The sequence below is a fragment of the Zalophus californianus genome, chromosome 6 (genome assembly GCF_009762305.2).
Source record: "Zalophus californianus isolate mZalCal1 chromosome 6, mZalCal1.pri.v2, whole genome shotgun sequence".
Taxonomy (NCBI): Eukaryota; Metazoa; Chordata; class Mammalia; order Carnivora; family Otariidae; genus Zalophus; species Zalophus californianus.
The window spans coordinates 124,572,798-124,589,569 of NC_045600.1; the positions used below are offsets into that span (position 1 = coordinate 124,572,798).

At 46.4% G+C, this 16,772-nt stretch overlaps 1 protein-coding gene across 2 annotated transcripts in view; it reads left to right on the forward strand.

Annotated features, from left to right (window-relative positions):
- OTUD7A (OTU deubiquitinase 7A) overlaps positions 1-16,772 on the forward strand; it is a 386,803-nt gene that overhangs the window by 283,537 nt on the left and 86,494 nt on the right. The window contains exons 5-6 of one of the 2 annotated variants that reach the window (XM_027571864.2): positions 4,841-5,023; positions 10,626-10,847. In XM_027571864.2, coding sequence (XP_027427665.1) covers positions 4,841-5,023; positions 10,626-10,847 — 405 coding nt within the window. The remainder of the gene's footprint in view (positions 1-4,840; positions 5,024-10,625; positions 10,848-16,772) is intronic. The other variant, XM_027571865.2, reaches the window with a different exon arrangement.

The window sequence follows — 16,772 nt, forward strand, 5'->3', positions numbered from 1 at the left end:
TTCTCAGAGTCCTGATTGATTGATTTTAGAGAAAGAGAGCACAAGTATGGTGAGGGCCAGAAGGAGAGGGGGAGAATCCTCAAGCAGACTGTGTGTGTGAAGCCCCACATGGGACTTGATCCCATGACACTGAGATCATGACCTGACCCAAAATCAAGAGTCGGCCACTTAACCAACTGAACCACCCATATTTTTCATTTTTATGGTCCTGTCTGTGGTCTATTTTTTCTTTGCTCCCTTGTAATTTAACTTCATTTCAGAAAGGATTTGTGACTCTTTTTTGCTTTTCCCCCAGAGTTTAGTCAGTTCCTGTTTCACATCTTCCTTTGAGCTTATGCGTCTCTGCTTTATAGTTTCCCTGCATTAATGTGATACTTTTGTGCTAAATTAAAGCAGCATACACCTCACTGAGAGCCAAAATGCATATGTTAAATTTAACTTGAGCTCTGACCTCATTTGATGTTCTTCTTAAGAGTAAATCAAATGAATTAGAAGTTTAAAGCACAGAATATTTCATTGGTAAACTATATAAGAGGTTTTGGTACTTACCACGAAACCTGTACTTGTTAGTAATCCGAAAACCTACTGTATTGTGATAAGCACAAATTGAGGCAGAGCCAAAAAGAAAAAAATTAACAGGCAACTTCCTTATTCCCTGGGTTGAGGTCTTCTTTCATATAGTCATACTGTTTTGCTGCCTGGAGGAAATATTGCCAGAAGAAGAAACAGAGTAAGCACAGAGAGATAGAACAACAGAAACATATTTTGAAGATCTCAGGTTGGCTACAGGAGAAAAATGAGTATTTCTAGCTGTGTGAGTTGCAGTCTCAAATAAATCAGCATTCTGTGCAGAAAGAATTAGAGGAGACTAGAAATTGGATAGTCAACTAGCTTCTGCCAGAGTTAGATATTTGGACTTGAAGCTTAGAGTACAAATTATAACTAGATTTAATATTATTCACATAGAGATGGTCTTGATCTTCAAAAAGAGGATATAAATTAAGAGAGGAAAAGAAAGAATAAAAATGGGGGGAACCCATGTGTTTTAAGGGCAAGAAAAGGCAAATCAGCCAGAAAAGGGGACATGGAGTATTCAAGGTATAGGATAAAAAGGACTGTTAAATGTCCCTGTCCTAGGGAAGCCTTCTGCTGTTTTCCCGGGGGCCTGATGGCCCACTGTGTTTAGGAGATGGACTTAGTGACACCTGAATAAGAATTTCACCTGGAACGGGTAAGTGCATGGGGAAGAGAGTTAAGGACCCAGCAGCTGAAGACATTGGCAGAGTGGCGATGGAGAGTGAGGGATGCAAGAGAAGAAGACAAGGGTCATGATGGACGGGCAAGGCAGGAAAGAGGTGTGAAAGGTAGTCCATAACCATAGGCTGTGATGCCCCAAACAAGACCAGGTTCGAGGGAACTATAGCCTTAAAAGCTTGGGTTTTAATCAAACAGACCCGGATTTGAATCTCAGTTGCCATTTACTAGCTGGATTTCAATCACAAGTGATAGAAGTTAGATATAGCAGAAACTTGTAATGAATGATCATAACACCAAGCACCATGTGCTTTACAGACATTACCTCCTAGTCTCACTTAACCCTCCTAAGAATTCCCATTAGATGGATTTTAGTCTCCCCAGTTGTACAGAAAAGTAATCTGAGGTTTCACATGGTAAAATGCCATGTTCACTGTCACAGAAATAGCTACAAGGTGGAGCCAGGGCTGGACCCACGCCCCAAAGCCTGTGTTCCTGACTGTTCCATTGGACCAATTCCTTCCTCGAAATGAGTGTCTTGGCTTCAGGGGCATACACAGCCCATGGCCACCATGATCACTCAGCCTATCAATTCCATCTGGGCTTCGGCCCATCCATTGTGGTGGTGAGGCCATGGTGGGCCTCCGGGCCCTTCCTGCTCATCCTGACTCTGGGTGACATCAGTTAGGACTCTTGGAGACTTGGAACAGAAAAGAAGAAAGGAGAGCTTGATGCATGTGATCTCTGACCACCAAACCCTACCTCCAGGCCACCAGGGACCCACCCCATCCTGATCCCTAGATTTCCTGTTTTTAGATACAACCTGTACGACCCACCGAAGCCCAGCTACCTGCTGATGCCTCCCTGGTCCACGTGTCTATAAATCACCATGTACAACCCTGGTTTTCCTGAGCTGCCATCTGGGGAACTGTGCAGAGTGGGAAGCATATCTTGAGGGGCTCTGACTCTCTAAACGATTGATGAATGTGTCTGTCGCCTGTCTTGTTTTCTTCCCACATCAGCGGTCTTTCCAAATGCATGGCCACTGAAGTACCGACTCCTTGAGGGATTCTTTAACGTCTTTGAAGGGAGCATTTGGGAGCTAGGCTTTTGTGGACAGTGCCGCCGCCCCTCCTCCTTCCATTTTCATTCTCACTTAACATTGATTGAATCTCTGTGACGAGGTACAGCACAATTAGAACCAGGATGCTCACCGGCTAAGAATACAGGGCAGGTGCATAGTTAAGTGAGCATGAATATGAGGCAGCAATAGGAGAATGCAGAGGAGGCCTGAGCAAGTCAGAAGATAAGCAGTGAGAAGTCACTGAGGAGAAAAGCAGAATGCACGGTCCTTCACCGATGGTGGGACATCTGCCTCGTCAGTGCGGTCCAAGTTGATCCTCTAACAGTTGCGTGTAGTGGGAACACACCCTCGTCCTGCAGGATGAGGCTGCAGCCTAGCCTACTGGAGCTACACATAATTCGAGGCCTGCTGTCCCACTTGGGCCCAAATGCCTTATAGTGGGAACCGGGGATGGGGGGCTCTGGGAAGGGTAGGGAACAGGCAGAAGCAGCAGGAGAGACTCCTTCCACTGGGCAGAAGAAGCACAGTAGGGCGGGAGTGGGCTGGCTCCCCATAACAGTGCCCTGCCAGCTGGATTAGGGTCCACGGCCCTGCCAGGACCAGATTTTGTGTGCAGCGCAGCCCTGCATGGTAGATGCAGCTCAGCAGGGAAAAAAACAGATTGGAGGGCCCACATGCAAACACCGTGATGTAGCAAATGAGGAACTGCGGGTAAATGCTGTAATCAGACTACCCGTCGCTTTGTGAAATGGCAGAATATTGCCCGTGTCCTGTTGGGGCCTGGGGAGCATGACACCCCTGGCTGCACCTGGAGCTCCTCAGGGGCTCCACATGGGCTGCTTCCCTGCTCTCCCATCCCTCTCCACAACCAGAATTCGTCATGCTGATGTTACTGCTAATACACACATCCATGCTGGAATGTCTGCATTTTGTGATAGGAACTGGCATCAAGAATGCTTCTCCTCCACCTCTCCTCTCCTTCACCTTCCTCCTCCGTGCAGGTTTGACCCTCCCATGGTCACTTGCCCCCCCCCCAGCCACGCCTTAGAGCAGGGTGCCCACTCAGGTCATCACCCCTGCTAAGGCATAAATTTCCCTGAAGGTAGGGTCTTATCTTTGTCTTCTTGGAACATTAATGCTCCTTTGATAGTCACTACAATTAGACTTGGAAAATGCCAGGTTTTGATCATGTAGGTAGGATGTGTACACTGTGATTGTTAGTCTCGTGTAAGAGCGAGAGTGTGTTCTGACATTTCTGCTTCGGTTTCCTTTCCCAAAACCAGCCCTGTCATGGCCAGCACCCAGCCCCATGGCCACGACCACCACCCTCCACTTCTGCTACTAATGATAGTCAGCTGCATTACACCAATACCCCCTGTTTATCATCACTTACAAAAACACCAGCTCCTGCTATTTTTTTTCTGCTGTGTGACCCAGATAGATTAATTTGCTTTTCTTACCCACTGAGAGGGTGCAAAGATGCAACTATTGCATCTTTGTTAGCTGACTATGGAGGAAAAAAAAAAAAAACGTGATTAAATTACCAATGGCCATACTGATGATTGATAGTATCAAGTCTGCACTAGAAGTGGAAGGGGAAAAAAAAAAAAGGATGTCCCGATATTATTTTATATGCTCAAAGCCTCATGATATTGTATATACGACATAATTCGGCATATAATTAGGTCAATACGGTTAATACTTGCACTTCAAAGTTAACCAGGAAAGGATAAGATTTTATTTGCTCTTTAAAATGAAAGCTAGGCTTTTAATTCTTTGTCTTTAAAAAGCTCATGATGCCTCATGAATCGGATGCAGTGTGCAATGCCTCTGTGGGTCCATCAGAAGGCCATTGACTCAGACTCAGAATTAGAGCCCCACAGAGCTCCAGCCCCCACAACAGCTCCCCCTAGGGTTGCAAAGAGTCCTCTTCAACACCTGGCACCCATCTCCGTGCCCAGGGACCCTGCTTAGAGCTGTCCCAGACCAGGACCCCAGTCCCGGCTCACATCTCCCCCAGTTCAAGGTCAGAGATCTGAAGTCTGCCTCCCACTGAGGCTTTACACGGAGAATACGTCCCAAGCTTCTGCTTTTCCCGTATTAAGCTTAAAAAGAGAAGTAAAACTGGAAGCAAAAGCCTAAAGAAAATTTGGGGAGTCTTTTTATTGATTTTTAAAATTTAGTTTATGTTTTGCTTCTCTGAGTGTAAGCTCTACAACTTAATTTTTCAAAGGGGTGGAGGAAGGCATGATAATTAGGAATGTAATGTTTTGACATGTGTGTGCATGAACCTAAAGGCGATGAGTAAATACAGTCACGTATTTCAGATGGACATCAGTCGCAGGTGTGAACTTCTACTTACACATCAGGCCACTTGACCCCTCTGAATAAAACGAGCATTGCTGGTGGAAAGTTCATTCGTCAACGTGCTGATGAGGAACCCTTCTTGCACAGTTTTTTTCCTACAGTGAGATCCTTAATATTGTCATTTCTTGGCCATAGGCAAAAACTGGGACCTGACTGCCGCTCTGAGTGACTATGAGCAGCTCCGACAAGTGCACACAGCCAACCTGCCGCATGTGTTCAACGAGGGCAGGTGCCCCAAGCAGCCAGAGAGAGAGCCGCCCCAAACCGGCCACAAGGTGGAGCGGCCCTGCCTGCAGAGACAGGACGACATTGCCCAAGGTACCTGACCTGGTGAGGGGCTGAGGCCAGGAACAGCTTCCCCAGAGTGCCATGGCTTGCATGGGGTAGCGTAGCGGGGGTGGGGGGCTGGAGGGCGCAAAGAACCGCAAAGTCATCCCTCTCCTGAGCTGTGGGACACATCAGGCTCTCCACGCACATCAAGCTAAAATGTGCCCTGCGGCTTCCGTTTCCGGCTCCTCCCTCTGCCTCGGAAAAGCGAGAGGAGGAGTCCAGTTCCCCAGGACCCCACGTGATTAAAAGCCAGCCCTCCTCCTGGAGCCCTGGTCTCTCTCCAAGCCAAACACCTCTAGTCCCTTCACTTTTTTCCCACCTGGTCTCCAGATCTGTTCATCATCAGTTCATTGCCCCGCAGGCTCCATTTTCTCTATTCTTTTTCTTAATTACAGAAGTCAGATGTGTTTATCGTGATGAAAGAAACAGTACAAAGATATATAAAGAGAACTTCAGAGTTTTCTTCTCACCCATCTCAGATCTCACTGATGTAATAAGCAACAATTACATCCTCATCTGTCTCCTCCTTGCTTTCCCTGGGCTCGTTCAAAATGCATCAGGGTCAAATGCACATAATGCTTCTCAGATCACTTGTTTCACTGAACATTAAATCACGAGTAGAGGCTCAATATTTTATTCCACAGCCTACAATGATTTTTAAACCACTCCTGTATTAATGGTTATTCTGGTTTTTCTTGGGATTTTTTGTTTTGCTTGTTTTCAATACTACTAGCAATGCTAAAATAAACAACGGTATGCCTGTGATCTTAGATACTAGTGCTTTTGTATCTATAGGTTAGTGTTCCCAAAGTGGATTTGCTGTGCCAGTACCTGTGTATCTTTAATTCAATAACTGCAGGACTTTTTCCCAGACGCATTTCTGCTTGCAGTGTGTGAAATGAGGTATCTCCCTCCACTCTTGCCAACACTGGACGTTTTTGTAATGGCTTTACATTGCTTTTCTACTGTGAAGGGTGGAAAAGGGTGTCTTGTTTTAACTTTCATCTCGTCATTTGTTTGTTAGCCAGTTGGATTTCCCCTTCTGCAACATGCCTGTTCCCATACTTTGCCCATTTTTCTGTTGATTTGTTTTCAGTTTTCTGATCAACGTGTAGCATCCTCTGTGATTAAGACTAAGAACATATATTTTTATATATGTGTATGTCTTTCCCGGTATATCATTGCTTTATGACTTTACAGAATATTTTGCCACACAAAATGTTTATATTACTATGCATTCATGGCTGATAGGTGTCCTCTTTTGCTTTAGAAGGTCTCCTGGAATAGTTACTGAAATATGTTCCTATATTCTTTTAAAATTTTGTTCTTAGGTCTTTTGATTGATTTGAAATTTTTATAAGTAATAAGGAAGAATCTGGTCTTGCTTTCTTCTGGATCAAGAGTGAGTTACTCTAGCACATTTATTGAATAAAACATTCCTCACCCACTGAACTAAAATGCCAACGTTGCCATATATTAAATTCCCAAATATATTTGGATCTGTTTACAGACTCTGTCAATCCGTGCGGTCACCCATCCTGTTACCTTAACTCTGGTAGTTCATATGCTGTACTTTCTGTTAAGGCAACTCCTTTCGCTGATAGTCTTTTCCAAAAATTTTTCACTATTTTTGGACGTTTTATTCTGCCATATAAACCTTAAGCTTGGAATTCTGGTTGGAATTGGATTGAATTTTTATTTTAAGAATAATTGGCATAGTGTAATATTGTTTTCCCACTCAAGAACATTAAATATGCCTCTCCATTTAGTCAGATTCTAAGATTTTAGACATAGAGAAAAGCGACTTACTTTTTCCATATTTATATTTTATGCAGTAATTCACAGAAATTCTCTTATAATATTAATCATTTTTTTCTAAGAGAATATCTTGGGTTTTCTAAATATGTATGTGTATGTGGCTGCCCCTGCTGTTTTTGACTGGCAGCAAACCAACCAACCCATTATTTTATCCTCCCATTGAGGAGGCTAGAAGGACCCTCCTCTCTGCTTCCAGAGAGGTTGATGGATTCAGAGCCTAATAAATGTAACTGAAAAAATAAGTCTGTCACATAATTCCATTAATTGAGTTTTTTAGTTTCTGAATTAGATATATGTATCCTTTAACTGAGTACTTGAAATCATAGTGCATGCACTAACAAGGAAAATGAATGTCTCCATATTATAAATTAGGGATCAGCAAGCAATGGCCCATGAGCCAACTCTGGCTACTGTCTGTTTTTTAAATAAAGTTTTTATCGAAACACCCTCATGCCCACTCATTTATGCATTGGCTAAGGCTTTGGCTTACAAAGCCTAAAGTACTTATATCTGTCCCTTTCAGAAAAGGTTTGTGCACCTGTTTTTAAAATACCTAGGATTTGTTTTAATCAGATAGGATAAGATAGGCAAACATGGAAAAGAATATCATGAAGGAAGCTGTTAGACTCACAGTTCCCTAAAAGCAGGTGGCATGGCACACTATGCAGGACAACATGAGGAAGCACCAAGGTTGGTCAGGAGGCAGAAGGGACAGAGAGGAAAAATACGGGCATGAGCTTTTATTTTGATTTCCTTGGAAAAGGCAAGGCAGGGTAAACAGATTTAGGATTGGCAAGATTGAATAATTTCAGCAGGCTCTCTGGGGTTTAGGAGCTATCCCTGGTTGTCTTGTACCTTGCCCTGGGGTGCAGAGACATATTGCTTGCTGGAGTGTAAGAACCAGATAGAAGAGGTGGTTCAGAGTATGGGCTCTGGATTGGTTGGTTTGCATAAGAAAGGCACGCTCCTTTCCTAGGAGTCATTTGCTCTCAGAATTAGCTATTCCTAGTAAGAAGAGCCTCTGCCCAGTCAGGGATGCCCCAGATGCCAGAGCGTCAAGAATACAGAAAATAAGAAAATATAGTTAAAACACCTCCCCTGGCCTGAATCAATGATCAGTTTGAGTTGGTTTTGTCAATAGTTGCAGAATTCTGTGCGTTCTCTCACTGTGTTTTTGTTTAATATCTGTATTTCTCTGGGGCATAACTCTGAACATGGTCGTTCCTGTAAAACAATTCATTTATACCTCTAAAAGAAGGATCAATGAGTTCATGTTTAAAAAATCAATGTGTGTGTGTATCTGTGTGTGATTACATATGTGCATTCATGGAGGTGGTGGTGGGGAAGACTTTTTCTTTTTTTTAAGATTTATTTATTTATTTTAGAGAGAGAGTGAACAGAGGGAGGGGCAGAGGGAGAGGGAGAGAAAGAATCCTCAAGCAGGCTCCCCTCTGACTGAGGAGCCCAACGAGGGGCTCAATCCCAGGACCCTGAGATCATGACCTGAGCCAAAACCAAGAGTCGGACGCTCACTGACTGAGTCACCCAGGCACCCCCCAAAAGCCTTTTTCATTCAGACTCCAAATATTTAATAATTGGAACTGCTTAATAGCATCATATTATACTATGAATCACCATGTTCCTAAGGTCCTAATAGCATCTCATCAATTGACAAAGAGGTACTGAGTGATAAGCCATGAAGGAGTATGGATGACCCCTCCCATAAGATTCCCACTGTTGAGAGCAGCATCGTGAGTCTGCCCAGTGGATTGTGGGGTCACGTAGCACCTCAGGTGTTAAAGAATGTCTGATGTCCGTCTCCATCGGGTCCCAAAGGGTGAGGCATTTCCTACTTTCCCGGATATAGAAACAGTAGTCTGCAGCAAGAGGTAAGACATCAGCACGGCTTGTGAGACCTGGAGAACATGGCAGAAGGACTTACAGTTTCCTCTGCTCCTGCTCTCAGAATGTGGACCAAGTGCAGGAAGCAACAGGGCCATCCCCAGTGGTAGACAAACCAGGCCCTACGTGCTCCATGTCTCTTCTTTCTCATGGCCGTGTGGTTTAACTTCTCTTTGCCTTTCCTCAAAATACAAAATAACTAGTCATCATGGTCTCAGAATCCAACTGAAGATGAATCAAAACTACTCATTTTAAAAATACTCTGTCTGCGGGACTCAACCACTCAGTTTAATGCCCAGATACTTGAGGCTTCTGAGAAAGGACTTTAAATTTAAAATCAACTTACCCCAGGATTAAAAGCCTCTTGTTTTTAGTCTGCTGTAGCAAAATGACTTTAATGACATTTTTGTTCACTGCTCTTGCACGTGGGGAAGTAAGAAGCTCCCGTTCTGGATGAAGGCACAGGCGTGGGTTTAATGACATTTCTGTCCACTGCTCTTGCACGTGAGGAAGTAAGGAGCTCTCCTTCCAGATGAAGGCACGAGCGTGGGTTTTCTGTGAGCTCAGGTGGGCAGAGACATGCTTCAGAGTGGCATCAGCTTACACGCAGAGCCTGATCAGTGAGCAGGCTAATCTGAAATGAAGTGGCAGTCCTCATGACCTAAGTGGATACATTTACGAATTTGCCACAGGGCTTAGACAACACTCAAACACTAGTTTGAATTTTGTTTCCCTGAGCAAATTGAAAGAGAACTTCTGCCTTGCTAGAAGAATTCTCCATTATTACAAATATTGACTGCAAAAATAAAGTGTCCCCCTAACACCGTGTATTTAAGACTTCTTCTATTATGGTAATAAATGTTAGCTATTAAGAGCAGGGCTTAAAAAACCAAGTATGCTTTCAGAGCCAAGAGAACAAAGACATCCGCTTTTTTGCTGTGGCGTTGAGATCACATGATTTTCTTCCCGGAGCAACATCAGGTACATCAGAGGAATTCTGCACTAAACTTCTCACCCTTTGGCTGGAAACTCTAGGCAGAATAAAACCAGAGTAGACAGGCACTTTCTGAGTGCTGTGTCAATGGCAAACTGAGAAGAGAAACAGGGGCTCCTGGGGGGCTCAGTTGGTTAAGCATCTGCCTTCAGCTCAGGTCATGATCCCAGGGTCCTGGGATCGAGCCCCGCATGGGCTACCTGCTCAGCGGGGAGCCTGCTTCTCCTTCTGCTCCCCTCTGCTCGTGCACTCTCTCTCTCTGAAATAAATAAAATCTTTAAATAAAAAGAGAGAGAGAAGCAAATGTGATGGCTTCGTATGTTTGTATTTGGGGCATCATCGTCACGTGGGATATGTTTATCAGAGTACCTTTAGGAAAGTAACCTCTCTTACAACCCAAGCCATGTGGGGAAAGCCTGAACCAATTGCTTCTTGCTTTAAGTATATGCATATGTAAAACAAAAGAGTCTGTCTCGTGGTGTTCAGCTGAGCCCAGGGCAGCTCTGCTGAACTGAGTTAGATGTAACTTAAGACCCAAAAAAGCAAGACTGGTGATCTTTCATGATGCTGCTGTGTACTTGTGTGGTAGACTTGCAGCTCACCTCTTTCTGAATGGTTTCACGACTCAGAGTGAGTAAAGTGCCATATCCCAGGTGGTGGTAATGTTAGCTCAGCCGCAGGGAGGCCTGCAATGTTGGAGGAAGAGTGGCAGGCGTGCGGGCGAGTGTGTGTGTGCGCCTGAAGGTGTGTGTGTGCGTGCGGACACGTGTGGGAGCATATTTGTGCATGCACGTGTGTGTGCGCATGCATGCTCGCAGAGCCACACGCCCACCCCACTCAGTTCCTGTGGTTGTCCTCTCCCCCTCCACCCCCCAGCAGAAAAGCGACTCTCCCGGGGGATTTCCCACGCCAGCTCGGCAATCGTCTCCCTGGCCCGGTCCCACGTGGCGAGTGAGTGCAACAATGAGCAGTTCCCCCTGGAGATGCCCATCTACACATTCCAGCTGCCAGATTTGAGCGTGTACAGCGAAGACTTCAGGAGCTTCATCGAACGGGACTTGATTGAGCAGGCGACCATGGTGGCTTTGGAGCAGGCAGGTGAGTGGCTGGCCCCCGGCAGGCCCATGTTGCCTGGGCTCAGGGAGCAAGTGAGGTTGGCCTGACTTAGATTAGGGAGCAAGGGAGAGGCATGTTGTCTGACTCAAGTGTTTTCAATTCAGACTCTAGGTACTTGAAGCAGACCCCCTGCTCAGCAGACAAGCTCTGCTCCAGCCCAGAGCGGGCCAGTAGGGGTGGATAACTGTGTGGTGCTGAGAACTCTTGAGTTTTCCCTTTGTTCCCAGACCCGACCTGCCTAGGCCGGCCCCCTCTATAGAGGACTCTCTGTGGTTTTGCCTTACTTTTCTCCTGTTTCCATCTAACTCTCCCGTGGGTGTCGAATGAAAGGCAAGACCATGGGCTTTGAGAAAAATAGGAGACTGTCACTTCCTGTGGACATAAGCAAGTTAGTAACCTTCCCGAGCTTCTGTTTTCCTGCAAAGATGGGAAGACAGGTGGCGGCCCGGTGAAACTATTTGAGTATGCAATGGCACCTGCCTTGTGTGGCTGTCATCTCCTGCCCTCCCAGCCTTCCCAGCCTCCAGGTTGAAGAGACGCAAACCCTGACTTCACTCTCCCCGTTTTTCTTGGCGTGTCTTCTGACATCCCAATGAGGAAGAGATTTGGGGAGCAAGCCAGACTTGTCTTCTTTGGAGTTCCTCAGGACAAAATAATTAGTTCAAAATAAATGTCTAAAGCAGATGTAGGTTCTTCCTGAGACAGAGCAAATATCCTATCTTACTCATAACCGTTTTCATTATATATCTTTGCAAAATCACATGTTCAGGGGCTTCTTGGACATGCATCCAGAAGACTTCTATGCCCTTCAAAGGCCTGGCACCTGGAGGTGCTCCCATGTGGCACCTCCCAGGGGAACAGGAAGGGGAGCCTCTGACTGAGCATGGTGAAGAGAGGGTGTGTTCAGGCCTTCAGTCAACTAGTTCTGCTCTGTCAGGGAATCAGGCTTATCTCAGCTCTTCACCAAGACACAGTTGAAAATGCCCAAGCCTTTGGAATGTTGCAGAAGACTGAAGAGAAGGATCTGTAGTTGGTACGATCTTAACATTGGCAGAAGGACCAGTCATTTCCTACCAATCCTGGTGGCAAAGAGGCAAACAATGAGAGTAGCTGATGGAGAAAGCTACTTATAGAAGGTGTGCCTTCTAGGAGAAAAGATTCTGAAAAAATAAATATTCTAACCACCTTCTTCCTCCACCATCCAGGCTCTGACCAGTGCCTCTCACCAGCAGAAGGGCAGAGAGCAGAGAGCCCATTACTGGGGTCCGTACAGGTTGCCTTATGGGTGCACAGTAGAGAGAGCACAGATCTTCAGGGCAAATGGGAAGCATCCAGAAAGTTGACACTTGGGTGTTTTCACCAGATCCAAGCTTCCGTGTATACTTGGCTTCCTCCCATTTCTTGTAGAACAATCCAGGAAACATCTTCATCCACCTACTCCAAGAAGGAAAGCACAGAATTCACATAGACAAAGGAAGGGATGGTGGTTAGTAGGGCCTTATTTGTGCTGGGCATCCTGGTGATTGGTCTCAGCCACAGGACTCAGGGGAGCCTCACCCATGGCATGCTTGGTTTGAGAACAGGGTCCGCACTCCCAGTAACTCATTGAATGTGATGTTGTGACTGCAGATGACTTGTTTCCTCAGCTGCTACAAAGCTGTCAAAAGCAGCCCAAATACTGACACCCACAGCCCTGCTCTGTCTTATCTCACGGTCACTGACTAATCAACAGTCACAAAACAATTCACCTGGATTAGCAATAATCCTAAACCACTCGCTATGGAGGCTGGCTCTTTTAAAGATGCTTCTATGTGAATAATTCAGATATGAATGATAATAATGTGAATAATTCAGATACGAATACGAGATTTTAAACAAAGTGTTCACTCTTCATACAGAAGCGGGAATTGGTATAGGTTAAGAAAGAAAAAAGCATTTCATGAGCTAATTTCTCTCGACTGCTACCCGGCTGGGACTTTATAACCTTAGGTCCTGACAATGGCTGGTAGCGCCAGGAATGGTGGCTGCTTCCTTTGAAGGTGGGGTCCTGGTAAAGGGCGCACGCCCCCCTCTGGTACCATGAGAGCTCCCTCCTTCGACCCTGCCATGTTTAGCAAAATCCTTTACTTCTTTGTAATGTCTTTTCTGTTATTTCTTCCATACGTTACATACTCATTTTTATCACTTACATCTTACCTTCTGGATTCGTATTTTAAAAGGGTACTATTATACTCCAACCATCCTGCCTTGGAAAGCACCTTTTAAGAACCCAAACTTACCGAGTGAAGACGCTAAATTCAACACTGTTTCTGTCACATGCCAAGAGGATGGAGAGAACGGGCAGCAGGGATCCCCACCCAGCACTGGGAAGGCACCCCATCCATGCTGCAGAAAGCCTTGGGGAGGCTGGTTGGCTGCCCACCCCCACCCCCCCACCCTCCACTTTGGGAAAATGCCCCTGGAGCAGCGAGAGCCTGAACATCAGGGCTCTGCCTAGCACAGGGAAATGAGGAACTGAAAAACAATGTAGGCATAAAGAATAAATGTGTTCATTTCCTTAGCATAGAATTGACCCCAGCCTGCCATCCATATGAATTCTCTTTTGACTTCTTTCTTCACCTTCCAAGCAGGGGTGTAGACTAGATCATCCTTCAGGCCCTTTCTGTGCCCAAATTCTGGTGAGGACCCTGGCTCATGTCAGGTGAGCCCCAGATGGTCCCCCACCCCATCTGGGTGATGAGTATGGCCCTCTAGGAGGCAGACTTATTCTCTCCCACCCAGGCTGTGCTCCTGTTGTTCAGGCACCACTGTTAATGTCCATGGGGAAGATGGAGCTCTACCATGAGACAGCGATTTGAGAAAGCTGCTCAGTATTGCCAGGTATAAAGTGCAAATTCCTCCTTGTAATTTAATGCTCAGGACAGTTGTGGGTAAGCTGTTGAGGTACATGTGTTGCACATATACTATATACATGGGAGACAGATATAGATGTCCAAAAATTCCACTTGCTCAAGGCATAATTCTAGCTGTCTTGGGAAGGAAATATCATCTCTGTCACAGCGTCTCGGGGTGGGGGTGCTTTCCCTGCCCTTGGGACTCTGCAGGAACCGGAGTTTGTGTGGTCCAGAAAATTGGGAATAAATTAACCTTCATTCAGTTTTGCCCCTGGTCCACCACAGGGGCTTGGCTCTACTCTCTCAGTGCCTGGTAAGGCATGGGGCAGCCCATCTATTTGAGGGGCCTCTGTATTGAGTGGGGTGCCAGTCCTCACCTCCCACAGAACCCACAGTGCCATTCTCCCAGACCTTAAATCCCTGCAGGGTACAACCTACTCCCTCCCACCCCATGACAGTCTTACAAGCAACAAAAGGACACGTCTTCAGTACATATAAGCACTGACCTGAGAGAGGAAGGAAAAATGCCTTTCGTTCTTTAATGATTACCTGCCATGGAAAATACAAGAAACCATAAATTTCTCCATCAGGTTATGTTGCTTCACTTATCTGTAAGAAGACTCCAAGATCATGGGTCTCTAGGCCTGAGGAGTAAGCACTGGTAGCTTGTCCAGAAGCCCACCACTGTGGGCAAGATGGTGTGTGATGCTTCAGCAAGTCTGTGAACCCAAAGGGCAGAGGCATGTCTGTGTAATATAGTAGTTACTGCATACCTGAGAAATTGAAATACAGATGTCAAAAAATATTTAGGGACCCCCTTGACTTGTGGTGTTGAGTCTTGGCTCCATGGAAGGATAGTCAGATTGAAGCAGATCTGCCAGGGAAGTGGCGGGATGTGCAGATGTTCCAAAGGCTTCCGAGTCAGCCCAACATGGCCAAGTCCCAGGTCAGGTGGGAGAACTTGGCCACATTACTTGGCCTTCTTGAGCCTCACTTTTTTACATTTTGAGTCAGAGATATGTGAGAGCTGTCAAACCAAGACCAGTTCACCCAACACAACCCTGTGCTCCCATGAAACAGTCCATTGCAGGTGCTGGAGCCATGACTCTAAACCACACAGGTGAAATTCCTGCACTTGCAGAGATTAAATTCTAGTAGGGAAGAAAGACGATAAAAGGGAGACCATATACGTGAAGTGAGGCGGTGAGGACCGTTGTGGAAGGGGTAAGAAGCAAGGTAGGGAGGTACGAGGAGAAGGGAGGGAGACTAAGGCAGGCTCTCTGAAGGGCAGGGAGGAGGGAGGGATGGAGACATCTGGCTCTGGTGTTCCCAGCAGGAGGGGCTTGGCCTCAAAGGCTTGCACACTACGTAAGGAAGGCCAGGCATGGGAGCAGATGGAACAGGGGTTGGAGGAATTGGAAAGGAAGGCAAGAGAATGGTAGCCAGGGGCCCAGGGAACCATTGTAAGCCCTGGGGACTAACTGTAGGTCGGAGGTGCAGTCCCACGAGGATTTGAACAGGGGAGTGACATGTTTAGATTCACATTTGATGCGTTCTGGTGCTCTGTTGAGAATGGAGTCTAAGGGGGCAAGAGAAGAAGCAGGAAGAGCAAGGAGGAGGTAGCTGCTTTAGTTCAGGGGAGGAGGGGTAGCCAGCGCCCTGGGGGTAGCAGTGGAAGTCACGAGAAGAAGCTAGATACTGAAGCAGGATCTGCTTTGAAGGTGGACCCATGGGACTTGCTGATGTACTGGATGCGGGCCATGGCAGAAAGAGCTGAGTCAAGCATGACCCCAAGAATGTTGCCCTTCCTTAGCACACGGGTAGATGACAGTGCCATGGGGAGATGCAGACCCCTGGGGGAGGGGCAGATTTGGGGACGATGGACGGGCCAGGAGGGGCAGACTAGGTCGGAGATCCTGGTGAGACTTGTGACATTGCTGTCCAGTTGAACATGAGAGTCTGGAGGTCAGGAGAGGCCTGGGTTAAGGATATAGATGTGGGAGTTAGCAGTGTGAGAAGAAATCCCTGGGGAGGAGGTGAGCTTTCATAGCAAGCTCCCACCATAGCCCCAACACAGTTCCACTCTGTCTTGAATACTGGGTGGATGAAGGGGTCTGGAGCCGGACAGAAATGCTAGGGAGACAGACCCAGAGAAAAACATTGCAGTCCTGTGGGAGGGACTTGCAGAAGCACAGGCAAGACCCAGAGAAGGGGAATCAGTGACCGTGGGGGGGGGGGGGGTCTCTCCATAAGGGCAGTGATATTAAAAAGTATCACAGGGTCACATTCAGGGCAAGATGTGCTCGCCTTGCTCCTGGAGACTTGTCACGTTTTATTTTCTTCGTGGGTGATGAGCAAAATGACATCTTATTTTAAACTGTGTGGTAACCATCTGTTACAAAGCTCGAGTTAATTGGTCCCATTATTGTGCATGAATCAGGAACATTGCTTGGAAAAGGCAGAATGAGTGACTAATCGCTCCTCACCCATAATACCACCAGCCTCCCTCGACAGAGTTCACCTGCCATTTTCTTCTCTGCAGGCACTCAAGTTTTGCGGGCTTTTTTCCATTCACAGTGCCAGTTCCCACGTTTATGTGTCTGTCTTCTGTTCTTAAGTGCAGTTATTGTGTGAGGAGATTGAATGACCGCTCTGTCAAAGCTAGAAATAGGAACTTTGTACCATGTTCCCAATCAGATTACTTGTGTGAAGAACACCTTAATCGTGGGCATCCCAACCTGGGTCTGGCTGGAGATGTTAGAACAGCAGCGAGCCATTTTTGGCTCTCCAGAGGCTGGAAAGCACTGGCATTTATCATAGCTGGGTCGTCTTCCCAGGGTGGTCACATCCGACTGACAGTCCTAGGAATGTTCTCAACTGCGTAAGAGTCTTGACTTCCGGAAGCCAACTGAAATCAAGCCACTAAGCCATGGCTTCCATCCCCCTAGCCAGATACTAAATTTTGTCATGACTCAGTTACCTTCCAAGTGTGACTAACTATGTGGGCTACAGT